Below are 24,462 nucleotides of genomic sequence, written 5' to 3'. Positions count from 1 at the left end.
TCTTTGTGACCTTGTATTGATTACCGGGGGTTGAATAACATCACGGTAAAGAATACCTATCCTTTGCCGTTGATGTCTTCAGCGTTCGAGAGGTTGCAGGGAGCATCCATTTTCACTAAATTGGATTTAAGGAACGCTTATCATTTGGTCCGCATCAGGGAGGGGGATGAATGGAAGACCGCTTTTAACACTCCCAGGGGGCACTTTGAATACTTGGTCATGCCCTTCGGGCTGTCCAACTCCCCGGCGGTCTTCCAGGCACTCGTCAATGATGTGTTGAGAGATATGGTTGACCAGTTCATATATGTCTACCTGGATGACATATTGATTTTTTCCTCATCTCTCCAGGAACATGTTCAACATGTCAGGTGAGTGCTTCAGCGGCTGCTAGAGAATGGGCTTTTTGTCAAGGCGGAGAAATGCTGTTTCTTTCCTAGGGTACATCGTCTCGTCTGAGGGAATTCGCATGGATCCTGACAAGGTTAAGGCTGTGGTGGATTGGCCAAGTCCAGATTCCCGTAAGGCCCTACAGAGGTTTCTGGGGTTCGCCAATTTTTACTGGCGTTTAATTCGCAATTTCAGCCAACTAGCCACGCCTCTGACCGCCTTGACCTCCCCTAGAACGACGTTCAGGTGGTCCGATGCAGCTGAGGCTGCATTCGCCAAACTGAAAAGTCGCTTTGTTTCGGCTCCCATCCTCATTGCCCCTGATCCTTCATGTCAGTTCGTGGTGGAGGTCAATGAGTCAGAGGTGGGGGTAGGTGCAGTTCTATCCCAGCGTTCTCCCACAGACGATAAGATTCACCCCTGCGTGTTTTTGGCAGAATGGCATCATTGGTTGAAAGGTTCGGGGGTACCTTTTATCATTTGGACTGACCATAAGAACTTAGAATATATCAGAACTGCTAAAAGACTAAACTCCAGGCAGGCTCGGTGGGCACTTTTTTTCGGACGATTTGATTTTTCTCTCTCGTACCGCCCGGGTTCAAAAAACATCAAACCCGACTCCTTATCTCGTATTTTTGATCCTTCCAAACGCCCGTCTACTCCCGAGTGTATTCTTCCCGAGACATTAGTGGTCTCCACTCTGACATGGGAGGTCGAATCAAAGGTCAAGTCGGCCTTAGAAGGGGTAACGCCTCCGCCCGGGTGCCCACCGAATCGATTGTTTGTGCCGGAGAAGTTAAGGTCCAATGTTATCAAGTGGGGGCATTGTTCCAACGTAGCCTGTCATCCAGGGGTTAATCGCACCAGTTTTTTGGTTAAGCAACGGTTCTGGTGGCCTGCTATGGCTCGTGACATTCGCAGTTTTGTTTTGGCTTGCTTGATTTGTGCCACTGGTAAGACTTCCAATCGACCCCCGGATGGGTTACTCCAACCGCTGTCTGTCCCTTCGAAACCCTGGTCCCACATTGCGCTAGATTTTGTCACCACCCTCCCACCCTCCCAGGGGAACACGGTTGTTTTGACCGTAGTGGACCGGTTCTCGAAGGCGGCTCATTTTATCCCTTTGCCCAAATAACCCTCTGCTAAGGAGACAGCGGTAACTGTCGTGGATCACGTCTTTCGGTTACATGGCCTCCCGATGGATGTGGTCTCCGACAGGGGGCCCCAATTTGTGTCCAAATTTTGGCAAGAATTTTGTAAGTTGCTGGGGGCGACTGTTAGTCTTTCGTCTGGGTTCCATCCCCAGAGCAATGGGCAAACCGAGAGAGCCAACCAGGATTTGGAAAGAATGTTGCGATGTTTGGTTTCCAAGAATCCTTCCTCCTGGAGCCAGCAACTCTCCATGGTTGATGACGCACATAATTCGTTACCAGTGTCTTCCACGGGCCTCTCACCATTTGAATGTAGTTTAGGGTACCAGCCACCTATCTTTTCCAGTTTGGAATCCGCAGTCGCGGTCCCCTCCGCTCACGCCTTCGTCCAGAGGTGTCACCGCACTTGGACTAGAGCCCTTGAGACTCTTCTCCAAGTGGGGGCGCGCACCAAGGCTAAGACAGATCGCCACCGGTCGAAGCCTCCCGTATATGTCGTGGGTCAAAAAGTGTGGCTTTCTACTAAGAACATTCCGCTCCGCTCTGTTTCCAATAAGCTTGCTCCCAAATTCATTGGCCCGTTTCCTGTCACTAAAATCATTAGTCCAGTGGCAGTCCGACTCAAACTTCCTCCAGCGTACAGGAGAATTCATCCCACCTTCCAAGTATCTAAAATCAAGCCTGTGTTTCATTCACACATTAATCCGCCTACCCCAGTTCCTCCTCTGCTGCATCTCGTAGACGGGGAACCCACTTATTCGGTTAATCGTATTCTGGACTCGAGAAGGAGGGGGCGCGGATTCCAGTACTTGGTGGACTGGGAAGGTTACGGTCTGGAGGAGAGAAGTTGGGTGCCTGCTAGGGACATCCTGGATCACTCCCTTATCAATGATTAAAATCGACAGGCAGGTGCTCCTGGGAACGCCGAGAGGCGGTTGAAGATCCGCGGTCTCATGCTGTCGTCTGTGTTTTTGTTGTGCTGTCACGTTAATTGTTTCATGTGGGCGTCGCCGCTGATTGTTTGATCAGCGGCAGCTGTTTTCAATCTAGACAGCCTATTTAATGCCTTGTCTTTCGTCTCGTGTTTGTCAGATCATTGTTTGGAGTTCCTGTTCTGTTCCCTCTGTCCCTCGTGTGTGCATCCCTTGGAGTTGGTTTTCGTCGTGTCCTCGTTCCAGTTTATTGTTCCACGTTGGATTCTTCACTTCGTCACTCCCGGACTTCAGCATGATCATCATCCACCGGGACTTCTGCACGATCACCACCATCTCACCACGGCTCATCGAAGTCCCTGTGTCACCGCTCTCCTGCTGTTCTGTGTGTTTCTCTGACGCTGGTGTGAAGCTCAATAAATAAGATTTTCTGACTTGCGCTTGCATCTGTCTTTATTTCCCGTGACAAGGAGAGGCTGAAGAGTGAAAGCAAATGTAAAAATTAAAACCAACACTATGTCGTAAGCTTGTATAATACTGCTGCCCCTTATATGAACTTTGCCTTTAATAAACTTCTAAAACAAGATCAAGAGTTAAGTCTATGTTACTGTTGAAACCACAGCTTATCCACAAATCTAGTCCCAAACACATCTGTTTGTTAACTTCAGAAAGTGAGAGTGAAATTTCAATAGTAAACCTTAATTCTTAAATATTTACCTTTTACACCTCAAGACAAGTAAAGATAACAACATACAATGTTACTTGCTGTGCTAAATATTATTTTGAATAATACAAAATGGGAAACAAAAAAAAAGGAGATAGAAAGGCACATGCAAAGTGAGTAACATCCACTGAAAATACAGTGAATTGAACTAAGGCATAATTGAGGTCTGTGGACCCCGGAGCTTCTGCCTCAATAGTGAGTGTGACAGCCGTCCCAGATTCGGTTTTGGAGGGTACGGTCAGTGTGATGCTTCTCTGAGCGCTTCCTCCTGCTACAAGGTTTAGAGAGCTCTCCACCAGGTCAGTCCTGGTTCGGATAGTGAAGTTGAGACTGAATGGGACTCCAGGCAGTGTAGTGTTCTGCGATTGGGCCTGTGGAGGAACAGATATGGTTAATGTTATTTCTCTCATACAATGATGCGTGTTTGATGCTCTTTTTGTACTACACTGTGATGTAAATTTAAGTGCATTTTGTTTTATGATTGTTGTAAATTACAACATTTTTCCAGATAATTCTTACTGTGATGGTTATTCTAGATCCTTTAAATTGGGTGGGTGACTGTCTCTGGAATCGATTAGTCATCGACGTGTCATTAAACAGCCCTTTGAGTTGGACCACAAATTCCCCCTCTGGGATTCTGTCTACGTTGACCAGGAAGTCTGTTGCACCCACTGCTTTGATGGATCCATTAACAACACCAGATCCTGAAGCTTCAACTAGAAGCACGTCAGTCACTGTGACTGAATCTCCTCCGGTCACGGAGACAAGCAAAGTAGCATTCCGACCTGTTCGGCAATTAGAGAAACATTTTGAAGTATCAGAACTTTTGTATGTTTGTGACAAACAAGAAAAAAAATATTGTGGTGACAAAATTTCACCTCGCAAAATAGATCCATTGTCCACTGTCAATAACAGTGTAATGATGTGAGCCAGAGATGGGCAACTTTGGCCTTGGAGGGCCACTCTCCTGCAGACACTGTCCTGTCCTGCAAAACTAATACTGGATCTAACTGCTGTTTAATTTTTTTTTTTTTGCAAAAATCAATGTAAGTAATGAATTTTGAAGTAAATGAAAAATAATAAAGGAAAGTACATTTTCTTGTGCTTGAATGTTAAAATGGCCCTCCTATGAGGTGTCAATTACAGCACCGGCCCCCAGCCGATTTGAGTTTGAGACCCCTGGCCTAGACTCTATTTTAACATAAAAATACTGCATAACACTGCATTCATTGAAAAACAGTGAAAAAATATTATTATTATTTATTTTATTTTTTTTCAATGGGAACATTTTTTCATAATCATTGCATAAATATTAATTAGTATCATGAAATTCTCGCAAAATACAAAATAAAAAAGTAAAAATATTATGGAACAAAAATAAATTATATTGGAACAGAGACAGCAGCAGCAGCAGCAGCAGCACATGCTGGCAGAACAGGTGAGTGCCATTGACACCATAGACACAGTGCTGGGCTTTCTTTATGCTCATATAAAATAATCATCCTTGTGACGTGAGTGTGCAAGCAGCTGCTGGCCTTTCGTGGCTTGAGAGTTCTGCTTTCTGTTCAGTTGTTTGTGATTATTGATAAGGAACTTTGATAATCATCTAGTTTTCTGCTTCGCTTTCCCTCTTTTTCCAGTTACAACAGCAGCAGCATCTCCCCAGACGGATGAGTCAGGCACAGAGGAATCCATACCCACTCCAGCAGTTTCAAGGCAAGATATACAATGAAAGGAGGATAATATCGATACCCACAATCTAAACGCTTTGCCACTAGTTATAATGACCATATTACTTCATGAGGCTAAAGGGCTTATAGTGTTATAAAAGCACTGTAAGGACCTGAAGTGGATAGTAATGTGAAAAATCTGAACTTCCTCTATTTAAAATTTAAAAGTAAACGGTCTGTATTTTAGTTCATTAATGTTAATATTGATGTAATGTAAACATTATTATTAATGTAAACATTTGACTTTAAAGCAAGTCAGTTCACTCGGTGGTCATTTTGGTAACACTCCCAGGCAGCTACTTTCAATGTAGATAATAACTTGTATCTACTAGAGGCCAAAAAGCCAAGATTATCTTTTCATATCAGCAGTAAAATCTGACAACAATATCAGAAATGTATATATATGTATTACATATAATAAGTTAATACATTCAGAGAGCCTGAAACTAAAATTCTCAAGATGTTATTCTAAAAATAGCTCTTAAATGTTATTTGCAATATATTTAAATTAATCAAAGATCACATCAGGGTGTGTAACGGCAATTGCAATGTCTGTAATTTCTGTTCACTTCATTGAACTTCGTTGTCTCAAAATATAACTGTAATTAAATATTCTAAAAGATGCTTAACTATTTTAGGCTGTTTGGATTATATAATCCTAAATCTGGCATTATAATATTGTCCCTTATATACTAATTTTCCTGTAATGACCACTAGATGGCAGCAAGGTCTTTTATTAAAGCTCCAAAATGCAAACAGAGCACCTTGAAACCAAAGCCTGAAACCATACAAGATGAAATAATGAAAACGAGGTGTTGGGTAAACTGTCGATCCTGGATACTACATTACATAATCTAGACAAAGACAAAAATTTAAATGATCAACATATTAGACAGGATATTAAGATTAATGTGAGCTTTGTTTGAGGATCCTTTGGGATCACAATGTTGTAACCGTCTCAAAACATTTCTTGAGAAAATAAGTGGAATCCACACATCATAAACATTTTCATTCTCTTTGGAGCATTTATTTAGGAGTATCAGACAGGATGTAACTGAACTCAGTCAAACACTGCTTCAAACTAATAAGTGCAGCTTACATTTGGGCTCTCCCTACTTTTTATATGTAGATTAATTGGTAACTACATGACATAGTTACACTTTCTACATGTACCCTTCTATAGTCGAACTGTAAATTTTGCATAATTACAAGAAACTAACCCTAAACCAAACCCTAACTGTAACTCTATAGTAAGTACATGTAGTTAATGAATATTACTCAGTACTTATTTGAGTAAGTACAGTGCAACTACGTCACTTTAAAATAAAGTGTAACCGATTAATTATTTTTGCAACTTCATACTTTACTATATCGTATAAGAAGGGTTACATTTAAAAAAAAAAAAAATTGAGGCAACTCTTTGTTTTCTATAATAATTTTCACTGATTATTGCACATTTAAAAAAAAAAAAAAAAAAAGAATTTATAATACAACCATGTTTTAACCCTAACCCTAACAATTTAGACATTGATTCATGTAAATCTACATCATAGGCATGTTATTCTTATCTCATAATATAATTGAAGTTTCTACTCAACTAAAGTTTCACCTATTCACATAAAAAAAACAATTAAGTTGCAGAGCAAAACAAACATTGAGAAAGACACAAAGCAGCCTCTGTTGGGTGTTGTTATGACTGTAGTGATTGTCGAAGGCTTATTAGTGATTGCAGAGGGTGTAGAGGGCTTAACTGTGGTTGTATCTACAGAGGGACTCTTTATAGAAGTGAAACATGTGCCCACATTTCCCACCCTGTCCACAACTACCAGCTCTACTTCCTGAGAACAACAGGAAGCATTGTAGGATGCCACAGTCACATTTGTGCCATCCTCACTTATCACAAAGCTTAAGCTGAGAGAGCCGTTCCCACGGTTGAAAGACACACTGGATATGCCTGTACCATTACCGTCCGTCAAGTTGGCAGAAAGTTCCCATGATGCTGTGCTGCATTGCACAGGACAGTCAGCTTTGATGCTCACTACCTGACAGACAGGGCTAGAGAAATCAGTGACCTGCCAAAACAGAAAATAATAATTGAGGTTAATCAGAGACAATGAAAAATCTAATGCTAATAAAGTTTGCATCCAAAACAATGAGCTATTCTCTTCATTGGAGATCAGTTACAGTACAAATAAAATGTAACAAAAGTTAAACTGAAGGTAATTATTAATAATGTCTACCCTTGCGGTTTCATAACAGCTACCTTAGTCATGACACTGAACCGCAGTGCCACGTAATTCGAGTCTCCGGACCCTTGATCTTCTGCTTCAATAGTGAGTGTGACATCCGTCCCTGACTTTGTGTCAGAAGGTGCAGTCAGGGTTACAGTTCCCTGAGCGCTGCCCTCTGTCCCCATGTTCAGAGAGCTGGGGAAAGACACGCTGAAGCCACGGTCAGTCCGGGCTCGGATAGTATATTTGCTCTCTGTAGCATTACTGACCAATGTAAAGTTGAGATCAAAAGGGATTCCAGGCTCTATATTGCTATTTGGTTGAGCCTGAGAAGGGAAATGGTTAATATGGTTAGAAATATTGTCAATGTATTGTCAATGTGTCAATGATTTTTTGTTGTACTATCCCTTTAAGCTCACCGTGATGGTAACCATAGAGCCTTGTTGCTGCGTGGGTGACTGTCTCTGGAACTGACTAGGCAAAGATCGAGTCGAGTCATTCAACACCCCTTTGAGTTGGACCACAAATGCCCCCTCTGGGATTCTGTCTACGTTGACCAGGAAGTCTGTCGCACCCACTGCTTTGATGGATCCATTAACAACACCAGGTCCTGAAGCTTCAACTAGAAGCACGTCAGTCACTGTGACTGAATCTCCTCCGGTCACGGAGACAAGCAAAGAAGCATTTCGACCTGATCAGCAATTAGAGAAACATTTTTTTAATTGATATTGATGACACTAAAAAATAAAGTGTTCTTCATGTTTATACATTCCTAGGTCAGTAAGATTTAAAAATAAATAAATAAATAAATAAGTTATATATATAAAACTTTTATTCTGCATGGACAGAATAAATTAATCAAAAGTGACAGTAAACACATTTATAATGAACTTTCTATTCATCAAAGAATCCCGAAAAAAAAAAAAAAAAATCAAATATCAGCACTAAAAGCAGCACAACTGTTTTTTACATTGATAATAAGAAATGTTTCTTAAAGGGTTAGTTCACCCTTTTCACCCTCATGTCGTTCCACACCTGCACTGTAAAAAAATCAAAAGCCGATAAAACTTTGTGATCTGAAGAAGAACAATAATCAAAAGCTGAGAAAACTTAAAAGTTTAAAGGTGCCATCGAATTGAAAATTGAATTTACCTCGGCATAGTTAAATAACAAGAGTTCAGTACATGGAAAGACATACAGTGAGTCTCAAACACCATTTTTTCCTCCTTCTTATATAAATCTCATTTGTTTAAAAGACCTCCGGAAAACAGGCGAATCTCAACATAACACCGACTGTTACGTAACAGTCGGGATCATTAATATGTAATATTAATAATCCAATATTTGCATATGCCAGTCCATGTTCAAAGCATTAGACAAGGGCAGGATGTCTGGATGTCCACAGCTGAATCATCAGACTAGGTAAGCAAGCAAGAACAATAGCGAAAAATGGCAGATGGAGTGATAATAACTGACATGATTCATGATATCATGATATTTTTTGTGATATTTGTAAATTGTCTTTCTAAATGTTTCGTTAGCATGTTGCTAATGTACTGTTAAATGTGGTTAGTTACCATCGTTTCTTACTGTATTCACAGAGACAAGAGCCGTCGCTATTTTCATTATTAAACACTTGCAGTCTGTATAATGCATAAACACAACTTCATTCTTTATAAATCTCTCCAACAGTGTAGCATTAGCCGTTAGCCAAGGAGCACAGCCTTAAACTCATTCAGAATCAAATGTAAACATCCAAATAAATACCATACTTACGCGATTAGACATGCTGCATGACGAACACTTTGTAAAGATCCATTTTGAGGGTTATATTAGCTGTGTGAACTTTGTTTATGCAGTGATAGAGTCGAGAGCTCGGGAGGGGGGCGGAGAGCGTGCGATTTAAAGGGGCCGCAGCATGAATCGGCACATTTCTAATTATGCCTCAAAATAGGCAGTTAAAAAAATTAATTAAAAAAAATCTATGGGGTATTTTGAGCTCCAATTTCACAGACACATTCAGGGGACACCTTAGACTTATATTACATCTTGTAAAAAAACGTTTGATGGCACCTTTAAGGCAATAAACGTCAGCAGATTTTTTGAGTTTTCTTAACTTGTTTCTTAATTCAGTTTATAAAACAAAAAGTTGAGAAAACTCAAAAATCTGCTTAAGTTTGTTGCCTTAAACTTTTACGTTTTTTCAGCTTTTGATTATTGTTCATCTTCGGATCACAAATTAAGATATTTTTCGAACTGAACGGGAATGAATGAGATGACTCAAACGAACGAACAAGAATCGAACAGAACGTGTCAGTGTTCTGATGTAGAACCTGGAATAGTTGAATAAAATTATTTTATTTGTTCTTTTGTTTGTTTGTTGTAGTTTGTTTTACCCCATGATTTACTCACCATCAAGCCATCCCAGATGTATATGACTTTCTTCTTTCAGTCGAACACAGTTGAAGTTTGTGTAAGAAAAATATCCATATTTAACAAGTTATAAAGTAATATAGAACTAGCTTCTGCCAGACCGCTTTTCGTACTCCACTTAAGAAACAAGCTGAATCGACATTGGTCTGGCGAAAGCTAGTTAGACGTTACTTCATAACGTGTTAAATATAGATATTTTTCTTACACATTCACATCTCTTCACTTCAGAAGGCCTTCATTAACCCCCGGAGTACGTTTTTGATGTATGGATGCTCTTTTTTGAATTTCAAACATGGTTTCCGTGCACTGGCATTATAAAGCTTAGGAGCATCAGGGTGATTATTAATATAACTGAAAGAAGAAAGTCATGTACACCTAGGATAGCTTGAGGGTCAGTAAATCATGGGGTAATTTTCATTTTAAAGTGAACTAATCCTTTAAGGTTGAACCACTCTAGTTATGTGGATAATTTTACTGATATCTTTACTACCTTTCTGGACCTTGAATGTGGTAATTACGTTTTTTTTCTATGGGGGATCAGAAACCACTCAGATTTCATCAATATCAATATCTTTCAATATCAATATTTCAATATCTTAATTTGTGTTCTGAAGATGAACGAAGGTCTTAGGGGTGTGGAACGACATGAGGGTGAGTAATTAATGACAGAAATTACATTTTTTGATGAACCGTTTAAGAACCAAATCAGCATATTAGAAAGATTTCTTAAGGATCATGTGACACTGAAGACTGGAGTAATGATGCTGTAAATTCAGCTTTACCATCACAGGAATAAATTACATTTTAAATTATATTAAAAGAGAAAACAGTTATTATAAATCGCAATAATGTTTCACAATATTACTGTTTCTACTGTATTTTTTTATCAAATTAATACAGCCTTGGTGGGGATAAGAGACTTCTTTCAAAAACATTTATAAAATCTTACCGACTCAAAACTTTTGAACGTAAATATCAAATGATAAAAGATGGTATCCTACCGATGAATGGACGATTGGCTTTTGGTGCGAGGTCACCTCCCTCTATCTGCTCCGCAAAGTTAAAGAGAAAGTTCACAGAACTCTGACCTGTAGTAGTCACAATTAAAATATAGTGAATGTAGCACAACTATTGCAAAATGCATAATTATTACAATGTTCCAAATGAAAACATTTCACAGATTTTCTTTTCAAAACTATTGTTTGTTGACCATTGTTTGTTAAACTTAAAAAAAAAAAAATCAAGATTGGATTAAAAATAAATGTAATAATAATACATTTGAAATAAAAGTTAAAATCTCAATGGCTTACATATCTGGCAGAATAAAAATCTTTACCAGTGACTTTAAGGCTGTAGAATCTTGTAGAGTTAATGCTGATCTTCCATTCCCCTGTCTGGTTGTCAGAGTTTAGTTTTACTCTCCTTAAATTCCCTACAGTCAGGATGCTACCCAGAGGACCATCTGCCACTGAACCTGACTGAGACGCACCTGAAAGACAGGGGAAGCATAGTTTATTTTTAACAATGATTTTGGCATCTAGATTTTTGTATTGCAGAAAATAAAACCCTCGTATCAACACACAATGTTCAAGGTGCTTTTGCTCACCTGTAGGGTTGTAAAGTGTAAAGACTGGAGAGTCTCCGGTGATATACACAGTCACATTGGACAGAGATGGATCCAACAAAAAAGAAAAGCTTTCTGCAATAGCTGGACTTCTCTCTACGTAAAGAACAGTCACCTTCAAGAAACACAGAGATGTTTTCAATATGTTGCAGTGTTTCATATCAAAATTCCAAAGAACTGTATTTTTGGGTGAAAACCCATTCTTCTTACATTTTTCCATATTAAATATGTTATAGTGAGTTTAAAGAGGTAGTTCAAACTAAAATAAAAACTCATCTGTCATCTGTCCTGTATGTTCCATGAAGACTTTTTGATATATCTCTTTAAGTCATTGTCAGAACATACCAGGGCTGAGGTAGATGCATCCGTAATGACTGCAGTGGCCTGAGAAAGTGTAGCCCTTGTGACCTCTATGGCCTGTCCACCAGAAATATGAGCCAGGTCTCTGTACAGCTGTATGTCTGACTGAGTAATTGATCTTGAATTAAACTGTTGAGATTGTGAGACATCCCGTCTTCTACGGAATGAGAGGGCGTTAGTCAACATGAAAGTGACCTGGATGCCAGGGAGAAAGTGCAGAGAGCAGACAGAAATGCAGAAAAATGTCAGCTACAATTCAACAACTCATTAATTTAGCAGCAATGATGTAGAAGTGAAGGGATTTGCAGGCACTAACTGTAGACTTGGTGCGTTCTATCGTGGCCTGAATGGTGCTTCTCAATTCAGAGTCCTTTGCTGAAGCATCAGTGAAAACAAAAATGTCTGAAGATGGAGGAGCACCTGCTAGTGCCAACTGGAGAACCATGAGGATAAAAAAAATAAATAAAAAAAAAACACAAGATAAGAGGACCTCAAGATTATTATAATGTCTCAGTCTGGCTTTATCTCAGTCAAAACTCAACCCTGCTGAGATATTCAAAATATCACAGTAATATAATTTTATATACTGTATCAGTGTGAATATGAGTGTTTTTCACAGTTTAAATAAAGGTTTACAAAACTTTTCAAAAGATATACATGAAAAACACACACACCAGCAGTCCTGACAGGCACATCTCTGGTTCATCTCCTCCTCCAGATGCTTTAAGGGAATTGATTCTCGCTTTGAAAACATTTGCATCCTTAGTCCTTGTCAGAGGTCCAAAATCTGTATGACACAAACACATCACAGATACCGATACAGAAACAATAATGTTTTACATAGTTTAATCTTAATATAAGTTTAATAATAATATAACAGGAATATTATGAATATCTTTATATAATTTACTTCCACTAACTGTTGCCCCCTTCCTGATTTATTTTTTTTGCATGTTTGTCACACTTTAATGTTTCAGATCATCAAACAAATTTAAATATGAATCAAAGATAACACAAGTAAAACACAACATGCAGTTTTTAAATCAAGGTTTTTATTATGAAGGGAAAACAAAATCCAAACCCACATGGCCTTGTGTGAAAAAGTGCTTGCCCCCTAAACCTAATAACTGGTTTTGCCACCCTTAGCAGCAAACACTGCAATCAAGCATTTGCGATAACATGCAATGAATCTGTTACAGCGCTGTGGAGGAATTTTGGCCCACTTATCTTTGCAGAATTGTTGTAATTCAGCCACATAGGAGGGTTTTCGAGCGTGAACCGCCTTTTTAAGGTCATGCCACAGCATCTCAATAGGATTGAAGTCAGGACATTGACTAGGCCACTCCAAAGTCTTCATTTTGTTTTTCTTCAGCTATTCAGAGGTGGACTTGCTGGTGTGTTTTGGATCATCATCCTGCTGCAGAACCCAAGTTCGCTTCAGCTTGTGGTCACAAACAGATGGCCGGACATTGTCCTTCAGGATTTTTTGGTAGACAGCAGAATTCATGGTTCCATTTATCACAGCAAGTCTTCCAGGTCCTGAAGCAGCAAAACAGCCCCAGACCATCACACTACCACCATATTTTCAGTGTTTTCAAGCTACTCTGAAACTGTAGTTTGGCAAACTACAAGCTACTCATAAATTAAAGTAGTTAAACTACAGTCAAGCTACCCTTCTGAAAAAGTAGTTAGCTACACTACAAGTTACTATCAAAAAGTAGCTAGCTACATTGAAACTACTTTGATTTTTTTTTAAATGACATAGCATGTATTACAAATAACTGAATAACTGTTAATGAAGAATGTTTAAGTATAAAATGTTTGGGGTTTAAATCAACGCAATGCACTACAATTATGATTTCAAAGCGTACTGTATTATTTTGTAAACTATATCAAAAGATACAATACTCAAATGTAGCCTATATATCTCACACCGACTGTCAAAGTGCAAAATTGCTACAAATGTAACACCAATGCGGTTCTACACACCTGAGTAAGGTACATAGGCGGTAATGCACGATTTTAGTTTGTGATCTAGTAAGCCGCCGTGCTACTTCAATGAATTGCAGGCTCGTTAGAATGCAAAACGGAATGTAGCTTGTAGCTTTTGGTCGCGCTACACCGCTACTTGCTGGTAAAAGTAGTTAACTACTGGAAAAGCTACACTGTTTTAAAAGTAGCTGAACTACTGACAAGCTACTGAAAAATGTAGTTAAACTAGTAGCATCGCTACATGTAGTTAACTACTTACAGACGTAATGGGACACACACCTTCCAAAAAGTTCAACTTTTGTCTCATCAGTCCACAGACTATTTTCCCAAAAGTCTTGGGGATCATCAAGATGTTTTCTGGCAAAACTGAGATAAGCCATTATGTTCTTTTTGCTCAGCAGAGGTTTTTGTCTTGGAACTCTGCCATGCAGACCATTTTTGCTCAGTCTCTTTCTTATGGTGGAGTCATGAACGCTGACCTTAACTGAGGCAAGTGAGGCCTACAGTTCTTTGGATGTTGTTGTGGGGTCTTTTATGACCTCTTGGATGAGACGTCGCTGCGTTCTTGTGGTAATTTTGGTAGGCCGGCCACTCCTGGGAAGGTTCACCATTGTTCCATGTTTTTGCCATTTGTAGATAATGGCTCTCACTGTGGTTTGCTGAAGCCCCAAAGCTTTAGAAATGCATTTATATCCTTTTCCAGACTGATAGATCTCAATTAATTTCTTTCTCATTTGTTCCTGAATTTCTTTGGATCTCAACATGATGTGTAGCTTTTGAGGATCTTTTGGTCTACTTCACTTTGTCAGGCAGGTCCAATTTAAGTGATTTCTTGATTGCGAATAGGTGTGGCAGTAATCAGGCCAGGGTGTGGCTATAGAGAAACTGAATTCAGGTGTGATAAACCACAGTTAAGTTATGTTTTAACAGCGGGGGGCAAGCACTTTTTCACACAAGGCCATGTGGGTTTGGATTTTGTTTTCCCTTCATAATAAAAACCTTCATTTAAAAACTGCTTCATTTAAAGTGTGACAAACATGCAAAAAAATTAAAATAATCAGGAAATTTCACACCACTGTATATGTTCAAGTCATTGTAAGTTCAAGTTAGATATGAATATGAACAGAAGTGATGATATCTGAATGGGTGATTAGCAACTATTCAATCCATTTCCACTTAATGCAAATGCCTCAATAAATGTTTGATGCATTCAGGCTCATTTGCGCACACATAATGAGACATTCCTGTTGACAGTGTGATCAGCCAATCACAGCATTACCACGGCATGCTTTAGGAGCTCAGTGTGTGTCCTCACTGTTGTCACAGTGGGACAGTGTTTTATAAGCTATCATAAGAATTAGTAGTCAACAGAATGTTAAATCTCTTATTTCTTAATATTTGTTTTTTTACTGTTGATTATTTTGTCATTCAAAACAATGTTTTGAGGCACCGCCACCTTTGTTTCTGTTGGGGGAAAAATTGGACTGTATTGTCACGATCTGTGTGTTTAGTTTTATTTTCATGGACTTTTAGTTTATTTCTCTTCATACCTGTTTCCTTTGTTCTAATTTCCCACCAGCGATTAGTTTCTATCGACACTCATGCAACCAAAACACTTCTTTGCCCTTGAGTTCATTATCACTGTGTATTTAAGTTCCTCTATGTATTTAAGTTCCCACAGCGCATTACAATCTTAGCAGGGATCTCTCCTCAACCACCACCAGTGTGCAGCATCCACTTGGATGATGCAAGGGCAGCCACAGTACAATGGCGCCAGTGCGCTCACCACACAGCAGCTATAGGTAGAGAGGAGAGAGAGTGAAAGAGCCAATTCAATGGGGATTATTAGGAGGCCATGATTGACACTGGACAATGGAGGGAATTTGGCCAGGACACTGGGGTTACACCCCTATTGTTTGTGAGAAGTACCATGGGATTTTTTAATGACCACAGAGAGTCAGTCCTAAATACACAACATGACTACCTGGATCATTAAATGGGACTAGAATGTATTCTGAAGGTTCCTCTGATGTTCCTCTCCTGCTGTCTATGATACTGAAGGACACTCTCTTGGCTTCTTCAATGTCATCAGACATACTGCCTGTGGTGTCAATCACGAAAGCCAGAACTGAGGTCTGACTGAGGCCCATCAACCTGAGAGAAAGAAAGAAACAAATAAAACTGGCTAAACCAGAAAGCGGTATACATTTCTGACTCTAGGGGTGCAATAACTAAAGAACTTTGCGTATCCACAGCATCAGCAGAAATTACATTCCCTCCAACCCCCACCCCCATTTTTCCTAACTGTCCCCAAAGAAATGTATATACAATATACATATATAGAAATGTTTGCAATACTGCAAAACTCAATGTTATGTTAAGTTCAAGTAATCTTGGAAAGATTGTATTTACAAAGTGAACGCACATGAATGGCACCACAATGTTGTAATTACGAGTGGGAAACTCAAAGCTTTCTTTAAGTCCTAATTTTCAGAGTTGTGGCAGGTCAGTGAGAAAACATATCTGATGCAAAGGATGCAGCATCTGTATTGACAGTAAATTTGTAAAGTAAATAGTAAATAGACAGTATATAGCCTATAAAAATTCATCACCGTGCATCATTTTGTCGAAGTAGAGATAAAAAAATCTAGCTGAATTCTAAGTAGAAATGGTACATCGCCATGTTACTTCGACCAAAGTGACGAACGCATCTGACCTCATAATTACGACTTCCAACTCGTAAATATGAACTTTCCAGAAGGACTTATTTATTTTATTACAGAAGAGCCCAAAACCATGTGTGGTGCAAAAGGAAGGTTCATGTACCGAAGAAAGTCTTGGTTGCCTGTGGCTAGTCGGATGTCTTGCAACATTTCCATAGTGGCGTTAATGGCCATGTCAGCAGCACGCTGGTGAAGTAAGCCATGATTTGAGTTGATGTCATCCTTATTGATGCCTCCGATGGGGTCTCTATAACTGGTCCTATCAAGAAAGCCACCATGGCTACACTTGCCTAAAAGAAAATTATGCCAGCATATAGATTTGTGGTCCCAATTTTCAAACATCCTGTGGTCTGTGATGATAGTAAGCCTAAGTAGGCCTAATTGAAAGGCAGATCAGTACTACACATGGGATGGTAAGCTTCCTTACCTGCAGGTTTTGCAGAGAAGAAAATGTCGAAATATCCTGAGGTTAGTTTCTTATGCAGTAATATTTCTGGGAGAATATTATCACTACAGTCTTTCCCAATGCAGTTTTTGCATGTTGGTGTGCTGCGGTCTGTACATACAGATAAAAGATAAGAATGTGAAGTTTACATCATAGTGTGGCAAAACTAGCTTCTAAACACTAATGTAAATTGTATAATGAAGGTAATTTTATTTTGTAATACCTGCTAGATTGTTGAGAGGAAGGTCAGGTCTGATCAGAGTGCTGAAAGGAGCAGTGCTTCCCAGTTCCACCCAGTTACTGTGGCTATAGAAATCCTGCATAAAAACATACTTTAGTGACCAACAACACCTTGTTCACGTGTTCACATAATTCACACACGCGCACACACTCACTGTATATTCAATCCTCTGACCTAACCCCTAAATCTACCCATCACAGAAAACTTCCTGCATTATTACGTTTTCAAAAAACATAATTAATGATTTACAAGCTGTTTTCCTCATGGGGACCAAAAATGTCCCCACAGGATCAGATATTTCAAATATTATTAGTCTTATTGTTATTTATTACAAATCAAATAACACTGTCCAAAATTCTAAAAGTACAGCGTCACCCACTAATTTTGACACCCTTGGTAAAGGTGCCAATTTTAGAGATATTTTACTCATAAGAATTTCTAGGCGTGCCAATAATTGTGGCCAACTTGCATTAGAGAAAAACATTTATTTCATTATGTGAGTTTCCCCCCACATTTAATTATTTTACTTCAATGAAAGGTTAGAATTTTGTAATTTTTGTTAATGAAAGATCAAAAGGATAAACAATGCAGATTTATTTTCACAGCCGCCTTTGCTCATATTTACCAAGGGTGCTGATATTAGTGGAGGGCACTGTATTTATACACTTTGTGGTTGTCAAACATAGTGGAACATGTGCATAGTTCATTTGAAGTGGTTCAACTAAACCTGTATATGGACTTTAGCAGAACTGACTTCATAAAATCACCTTGAGAACTAATAGAAAATGGTTGAAAAAAAAAGTTCTGAGAAAGCTCTGTCATCATGTTTGCATATGTTACGTAGTTTAACTTTGTTTTCTATGCAATGAAATTCAAAAAAAAAAAATTAATAAAAAAATAATATATATATATATATATATATATATAGCCATTTTAAACAGCATAATTAATTTTTACTTATTTTTATTTTACCTTAATTTTACCAGGAAGTCCCACTAAGATTGATTATCTCTTTTACAAGAGAACTCAAATTAAATTCATCAATAGATAAAAGTATGTAAAAAAAAAAAAAAAAAAAAAAAAAATTTAACTACTAGAGCTAAAACAAAGGTTACAGTTTTCTCAATCACTTTGGCTCAATTCTTGAACGAGACTCAGTTCTTGAACTTTTTTTTTCTCTCAAAAACAATAAGTTCAGGTCTCTGAAGAATTAGTTTCTTGTTCACATCAGATTTGGATTTCTTATTGATTTAAGCAATTTGCATGTGTTTTGGCATATATGTGCACAAGAATAAATACAATTGTCTACAATTTGCACAATATCTAAAAGCACATGGCTCATTGATCAAAACTGATGAGTTGATTCTCAGTGAAACTAGAAAACTCTTCACAACTTCTAAACATTCTTTCATTGCGTGAGCCTCCACATGCAAAATGATCCATTCAGTTATCAAAATCTGTCAGACATGCATGTATATTTTATAAATACATTTGACATTGAATATTTGTAATGTCTGCTGAATTGGCAAATGGCATGCCATTGAAATGAAATAGGAATCACAATCTTACCAATCAACCAATCAAGTTTGGAAGCATACTGTCATGATCCCAGTAGGCCCTACTGTGTCTTTTGATGGACTTTTATGTTGAAGTGCCTTCTCTGATCTCATTTTGTTTCCATGTTCTCTTCTCGTTTGGTTTCTGTCTCCAATTGTTGTCATATTAAGTTATTATAGTTACCATCATTGAACACACCTGCTGTTAATCATCTACTCATTGTTCTGTGTATTTAAGTCCTTGGTTTTAAGTTATAATAACAATAGTTTATTTTTGTAGAAATGTGTTACATATGAACTGACAAAACACATTTGCATGGAAGAACAATGGAAAGATACTAAGAATGTGTGTTAGTGTTATAGGACGAAATACTGTATAGAATATGTAAAAAAAGAACAAGCAACTTATTTTTTGATGTAAGTACATAGTAGATAAGGAAACCTAATATAAATTATGACCAAATGTCCATTTTCTTTTTGTGTACTACAGTATTGACTTTTTCTAGTAAATTTCTACCTACTGTCTGAATCTGTATCTAAAAGAGCATTCAGCTAGACAAAACTGACATTCTTGTATAGTGTAGAAAACAGACAGTCAACTAAAAAGTAGAAAACACATGCAAATTGTATATAACAAATATTTCCATAGTGAAAAACATCTAAACATTATGACCAGTGTAGCTTTCACAATGACAAAAACACTTGTTATTTTGGTGCCATTGGTCAATTTACTGACACATTAACTAGGTAAGCATGAATTAAATGTTTTGGGTGAGTAACTACATTTTGCAGATGCTATAGAGTTCTGATGTTTCAGCGAACAGTTGTGATAAGCACTTACAGTTTAGAGAATGTTTAGAATGTTTCGAGAAATGTGCCATAGCAATTAAGAAGAAACTTTAATACATAAAATAAGAGAAGAGAGAATTGGCACCTTTATATAAATAGAGCTAGGAATGACAAGGTCATGGGTTTGATTCCATGGGAGTGCATGAAGTGATAACATAGTTACTTTGGATAAAAGTGTCTGCCAAATGCATAATTGTCATGTAAATGTAAAATAAAACACAAATATAATATGCTGGTATAGGGCCAGATTGGAATATTAAAAAAAATCTCCATTCATAACATACCTGTAGAGTATGACATAGAGCCCCCAGTGTGATACGGGCAGAGATATAGCTCTCCTGCTGAACGCTGGCCTTTACTGCAGCCATGCCACGAGTGATGAGGTCCCGGCCCTCAACGAAAGCCTCATTATCTACGTGCCGTGCCGCACTCAGAGCAAACACTGCATCTATGGCTGCATTGCTTAGATAAATCTCTGTTATAGCTAAATTAAATCCCAGTGAAGAGAGGGCAGAAGATGAACCAGGAGATGTTTCACAGGCTTTCTGGACAGCAGATGCAGTCAGTTTGTTGTTTATCTGAAGGTGAGGTGTAGAAACAGGAGAATATTATTATTATTAGGGCTGTCAATCGATTAAAAATTTTAATCTAATTAATTACATACTCTGTGATTAATTATTCTAAATTAATCACATACATAATTTTTGCTGTGAAAGTATTAAATATTTCAATTCAAATGAATCAATGCAGGGTTTTTCCTGGGTCAAAAATGGTCTTTGGTGGTGACAGACATGGTCATCCACACAAACAGTAAAAGGTGCCCTACCCACGTGATCTGCGAGCCCGATACTGACAATAAAGTACCTGTCACTCTCACTGTAATTCTTTCTTGCCCTCTTTGCAAAAAAAATAAATAAATAAAAATGATTTTATAGCTTTGTAAGAGAAGATGCTTTTTTGCTAAACCTGAAAAGTATTAAAATGTAGCATTTAGAAGTTATATTAACTAATAATATAATTTTCTACCATATATACAATTGAATGCACCTAGCTAACAACAACTTGCTTTGTTCTGGTTTCACCTCACTCCAGTCTAAACTAACTGATTTTATAGGTAGACCTAATTTACTACACATTGTAATTTAAATAACCTGAAAATACTGTGGATTATTAAGGCTAATTTTACTAACCACTCTTGCTAAATGGGGTAAACACACTTGTGTTCTCATTTCAGAGTTGTTCGAGTAAATGATTCATTATAGACCGTGTGGACAGATCAGTTGTTGTCATGATTCATTCAAATGAATCTGTTCAAATGAGTCATTTGGTCGCTAATTGGACATTAGCGGACGTTGACGCGTTGCGTGCGAACGTCCGCCAAAGGCAAAGCATCAATATAGTTCTCCTGCATACTTATTATTATTCTTCCACTTTTTTTTCTGCGCACTACTCCTCCCGCAGTTTTTGTCCTAGACCCATGAATGAGGTGTCAAATCAACCGGCCCATTGAGGAGTGGTGTGCTATGACTTTTATAAGCGATCGAGTGTACGATGTTCGTCCGTCGGGCGAAAAATCGGGCGAAAAATCCCATAGACTTAACATTGGGACGAACTTTGACGAGCCATAGCTCCTAACGAGAATTTCGTGGAAACATGTGGGTTACCACGTTTGAAGAGGCTGGCAGGCTCTGTCAGACCATACCTCAAAATGGGGTGTAAGTTGTACCCCTGGGGCGCAAGAGCTGCCCAAAGTTGCCCCATAGACATACTATGGTGAAGCCGTGCCCATGAACCAGGAAGTACTGTGTTTTTCCTACTATGGGAAATTACATAGGGATTTTGTATTGAACATAACTCTGGATCACAATGTCATAGAGACAAGGGGGTGGGCTCATTTTACTCAGGCAACCAATCAGTCTCCCAGGATCATTGTGAAGCTATCAAGCCACGCCCTAGCAACCATATAGAGCACCATAACAACAAGATCCATAGACTTCCATTGAAAAAGATCAAAGGAATATCTTTGGATAGAAGTGTCATAGGAACATGAGGGTGGGCTCATTTGACTCGGGGCAGCAAACGGCCAATCACAAATCACCTTCAACACTTCATAGCCACGCCCTAGCAACCATTTAGAGCACCCTAGCAACCGAAAGCATAGAGGGATATCTTCAAATCTGAATATCATAGAGGTATGGGGGTTGGTTTATATCATTCATACTGGCAAGCAGCCTTTGGAGTATCATCATTGGCAACTGCCAAGCCACTCCCTAGCAACCAAACAGAGTACCCTAGCAACCGTTTTGCAAGATCTATATCTCTGCATGAGAACATCGTAAAGACATGGGGGTTGGTTTATATTGTCAAGCAGCCTTTGGAGTATCATCATTGGTAGCTGCCAAGCCACTCCTTAGCAACCAAACAGAGTACCCTAGCAACCGTTTAGCAAGATCTATATCTCTGCATCAGAGCATCATAGAGACATGGCGGTTGGCTCTTTTGACTCATTCTAGCAAACTGGACTTCCAACATGCTACACATGCTAACAGTGAATAGCTAAATGCTAATAGTGATTAACTTAGGGTTTAAACATGACACAAACTAGTAAAAATGTGTTAGCATGATGCTAGTGGCATGCTAATTGTGTTAGCACGATGCTAGTAGAATGCTAATCATGTTAGCATCATGCTAGCAAACATGCTAATCATGTTAGCATATTGTTAAAAACATGCTAGCAACATGGTAATCATGCTAACATCATGCTAGCATTATGCTAATCATGTTAGCATATTGTTAAAATCATGCTAGTAACATGGTAATAATGCTAGCATTATGTTAGCTTTATGCTAATAATGTTAGCATGTTGCTACCATTATGTTAACATGATTAGCATCTTGTTAAAATCATGCTAGCAACATGGTAATCATGCTAGCATAATGCTAGCATTATGCTAATCATGTTAGCATGTTGCTATCATTGTGCTAAAATGATTAGCATCTTGTTAAAAACATGTTAGCAGCATTCTATGGGTGTTAGCATAATGCTAGCAACAAGCTAATCATGTTAGCATTTTGCTAAAAACATCCTAGCAGGACGGTAATTATGCTAGCATCATGCTAATCAAGAGTGCCGAGTTTTGCCACTGCAAGCACCATTCACATTTTCTTCAGGAAATGTACATTCTAGTTATTATTATTATTATTAAAAACATTACTCAAATTCCCTCTGTTTTTTTAGTTTTCTGTTTAGGTTTCAAATCAGGTCTGTGTGTAGCATAACTTGAGACTTATTAACTTTAAAAAACAACAGTTTCAAAATTCACATTTGAGAATAGACAAACAAACTATGAAAGTCTCTTGAAGGAATGTTAATCACACCCTTTTTTACTCAATAACCCATTGGTAGTTTGCATGACTAAGGCTCTGTTTACACCTAGTATTAAGATGCGTTTTGGTCGGTCGGATCACAAGTGGATGTCACTAAATACAGGTGTAAATGGGATCAAAAATATTTTGAGCTTGTTGAAAACACATTCGACCGCATTGCTTTCGTTGTGTAACTGCTCGTGTGGTCAAATGTGTTTGATTAACCACAAAAGACCATCTATTCTCTACCTACTGACCTAATGAGTAAAACAGTATGGGAAGCACGCTAGCCAGAGGGGATTTAAACTTTGTCAGCTGAAGACCCAAGTTTGGTTTGAAGAGGAAAAACGCACCAAGCACAATGTTCTCTCACCATTCCTGATTTCTAACACGCACTCACATCGTTTGGAGTAATCTTGCAGCTGTCAGAGCAGAAACAAAACCCAGACAGCAACATAGTGTCGGCCCAGATCCGGCCTACATCTGGAACATGTGGATTACACGTAGACCAGATCTGGGCCGACACTATGTTGCTGTCAGGGAAGCTGCTGCTTTTCTGTGTTTTTCCATCATCTCCGTGTGTGTTATGTATATTAAGTGAGCTTATTTCGTCCATTAGATCAAAAGATCTGAAAAAGCCCACATATTTACCCGCCCATAGACCCTCCCCAAGAAAACATCAGGACAAAAGTGGACAAAAGAGACAGATTAAAACACCAGGTGTAGTGTCTCCCTCGTGTAATCTGATCGACCAAAACCCATCAGGGCCTAAAATGCTAATTATCTTCCTTGTTCTAACAATTCAGTTCAGTTCCATGTTCTTTTCTTACAGCCAGTGTGAAGTCTCGTCCCTGGGCAGTGGCTATATCACGGCACACTTCTGCTGTCTTGCGAAGGATGGCCATCTGAGTGATTTCTCTATGGGTGATGGAGCCACCCTGAAAAAGAGGTTTGAATGCTGCCACCTGGGGGGGTTTAAACAAGGTCCCCCAGAGAAGAAATACAGCCACTACAACCAGTGAAGCCATTACTGTCCACAATAATAGGTGCTGTGGGAAAATTCAGTTTGAAAATTTACTTCTCTCATCTTCTGTCACCATGAGAAAAGCTTGATGAAACATTTCACTAAACATTATTACAAATAAATGTAAGTTATATATTTAACTGGAAATTTCTTCACAAAATATTACATATCACCCAATCAGAGAAAAATTATGAATAAAAAAAAGTTAGAGGATTACCTTTTCACAGATTTTGTGTATACTGTAACTTATGCACAGCCTCTGTCAGCGTATTTATACACCTTTAGACACGTCATGAATGTCAGCGTCACATAAATAACTTTGTGATGTAAATTAGAGATTGCATAAATGAGAGTACTTATCGTAAGTGTGAGTGTGTGTTACTAAGAAAATCAGAAAGGAAGAATGTTTACTTCCTTATAAACCACCATTGTAGATTGTGCCTTTTTTCGCCACTACACCCTTTGATTGATCCAATAGTTAGCAAACTTGACTTAACTGTTACCTTAATGGCTTGTAAAAATGCTGTAAGCACCATTAAGTTATTTGAACTTATTTCTTCTCTTTAACTCCAATTGTTATGACAAGTTTTGGGTTTTGATCTCAAGTTTATAAGTTTTTAAAAAATTAAACTTAAAGTAATCCATTGTCTTGACTATTTGTGAGTTGAAACAAAGGTTATCTTCAAGTTGAGTTA

At 38.4% G+C, this 24,462-nt stretch overlaps 1 protein-coding gene across 1 annotated transcript; it reads right to left on the bottom strand.

Moving 5' to 3' along the window:
- Positions 1–5,925: 5,925 nt before the first annotated feature.
- On the bottom strand, positions 5,926–24,406 carry vwa10.2 (von Willebrand factor A domain containing 10, tandem duplicate 2). The gene is made up of 16 exons (XM_048196768.1): positions 23,985–24,406; positions 23,574–23,792; positions 19,663–19,956; positions 16,956–17,049; positions 16,715–16,843; positions 16,391–16,577; positions 15,549–15,718; positions 12,247–12,359; positions 11,889–12,005; positions 11,558–11,767; positions 11,195–11,327; positions 10,925–11,077; positions 10,590–10,676; positions 7,575–7,846; positions 7,188–7,481; positions 5,926–6,996 (listed from the first exon to the last, which is right to left on the bottom strand). Exons 2-16 carry the CDS (start codon positions 23,769–23,771, stop codon positions 6,538–6,540), a joined length of 2,910 nt encoding a protein of 969 aa, XP_048052725.1. The 5' UTR covers positions 23,772–23,792; positions 23,985–24,406; the 3' UTR covers positions 5,926–6,537.
- Between the last annotated feature and the right edge of the window lie 56 nt (positions 24,407–24,462).

Source organism: Megalobrama amblycephala, linkage group LG7, assembly GCF_018812025.1.
Source record: "Megalobrama amblycephala isolate DHTTF-2021 linkage group LG7, ASM1881202v1, whole genome shotgun sequence".
NCBI lineage: Eukaryota > Metazoa > Chordata > Actinopteri > Cypriniformes > Xenocyprididae > Megalobrama > Megalobrama amblycephala.
Note: the sequence above shows the minus strand (reverse complement) of the source record. Positions and strands in the feature narration are given on the sequence as shown.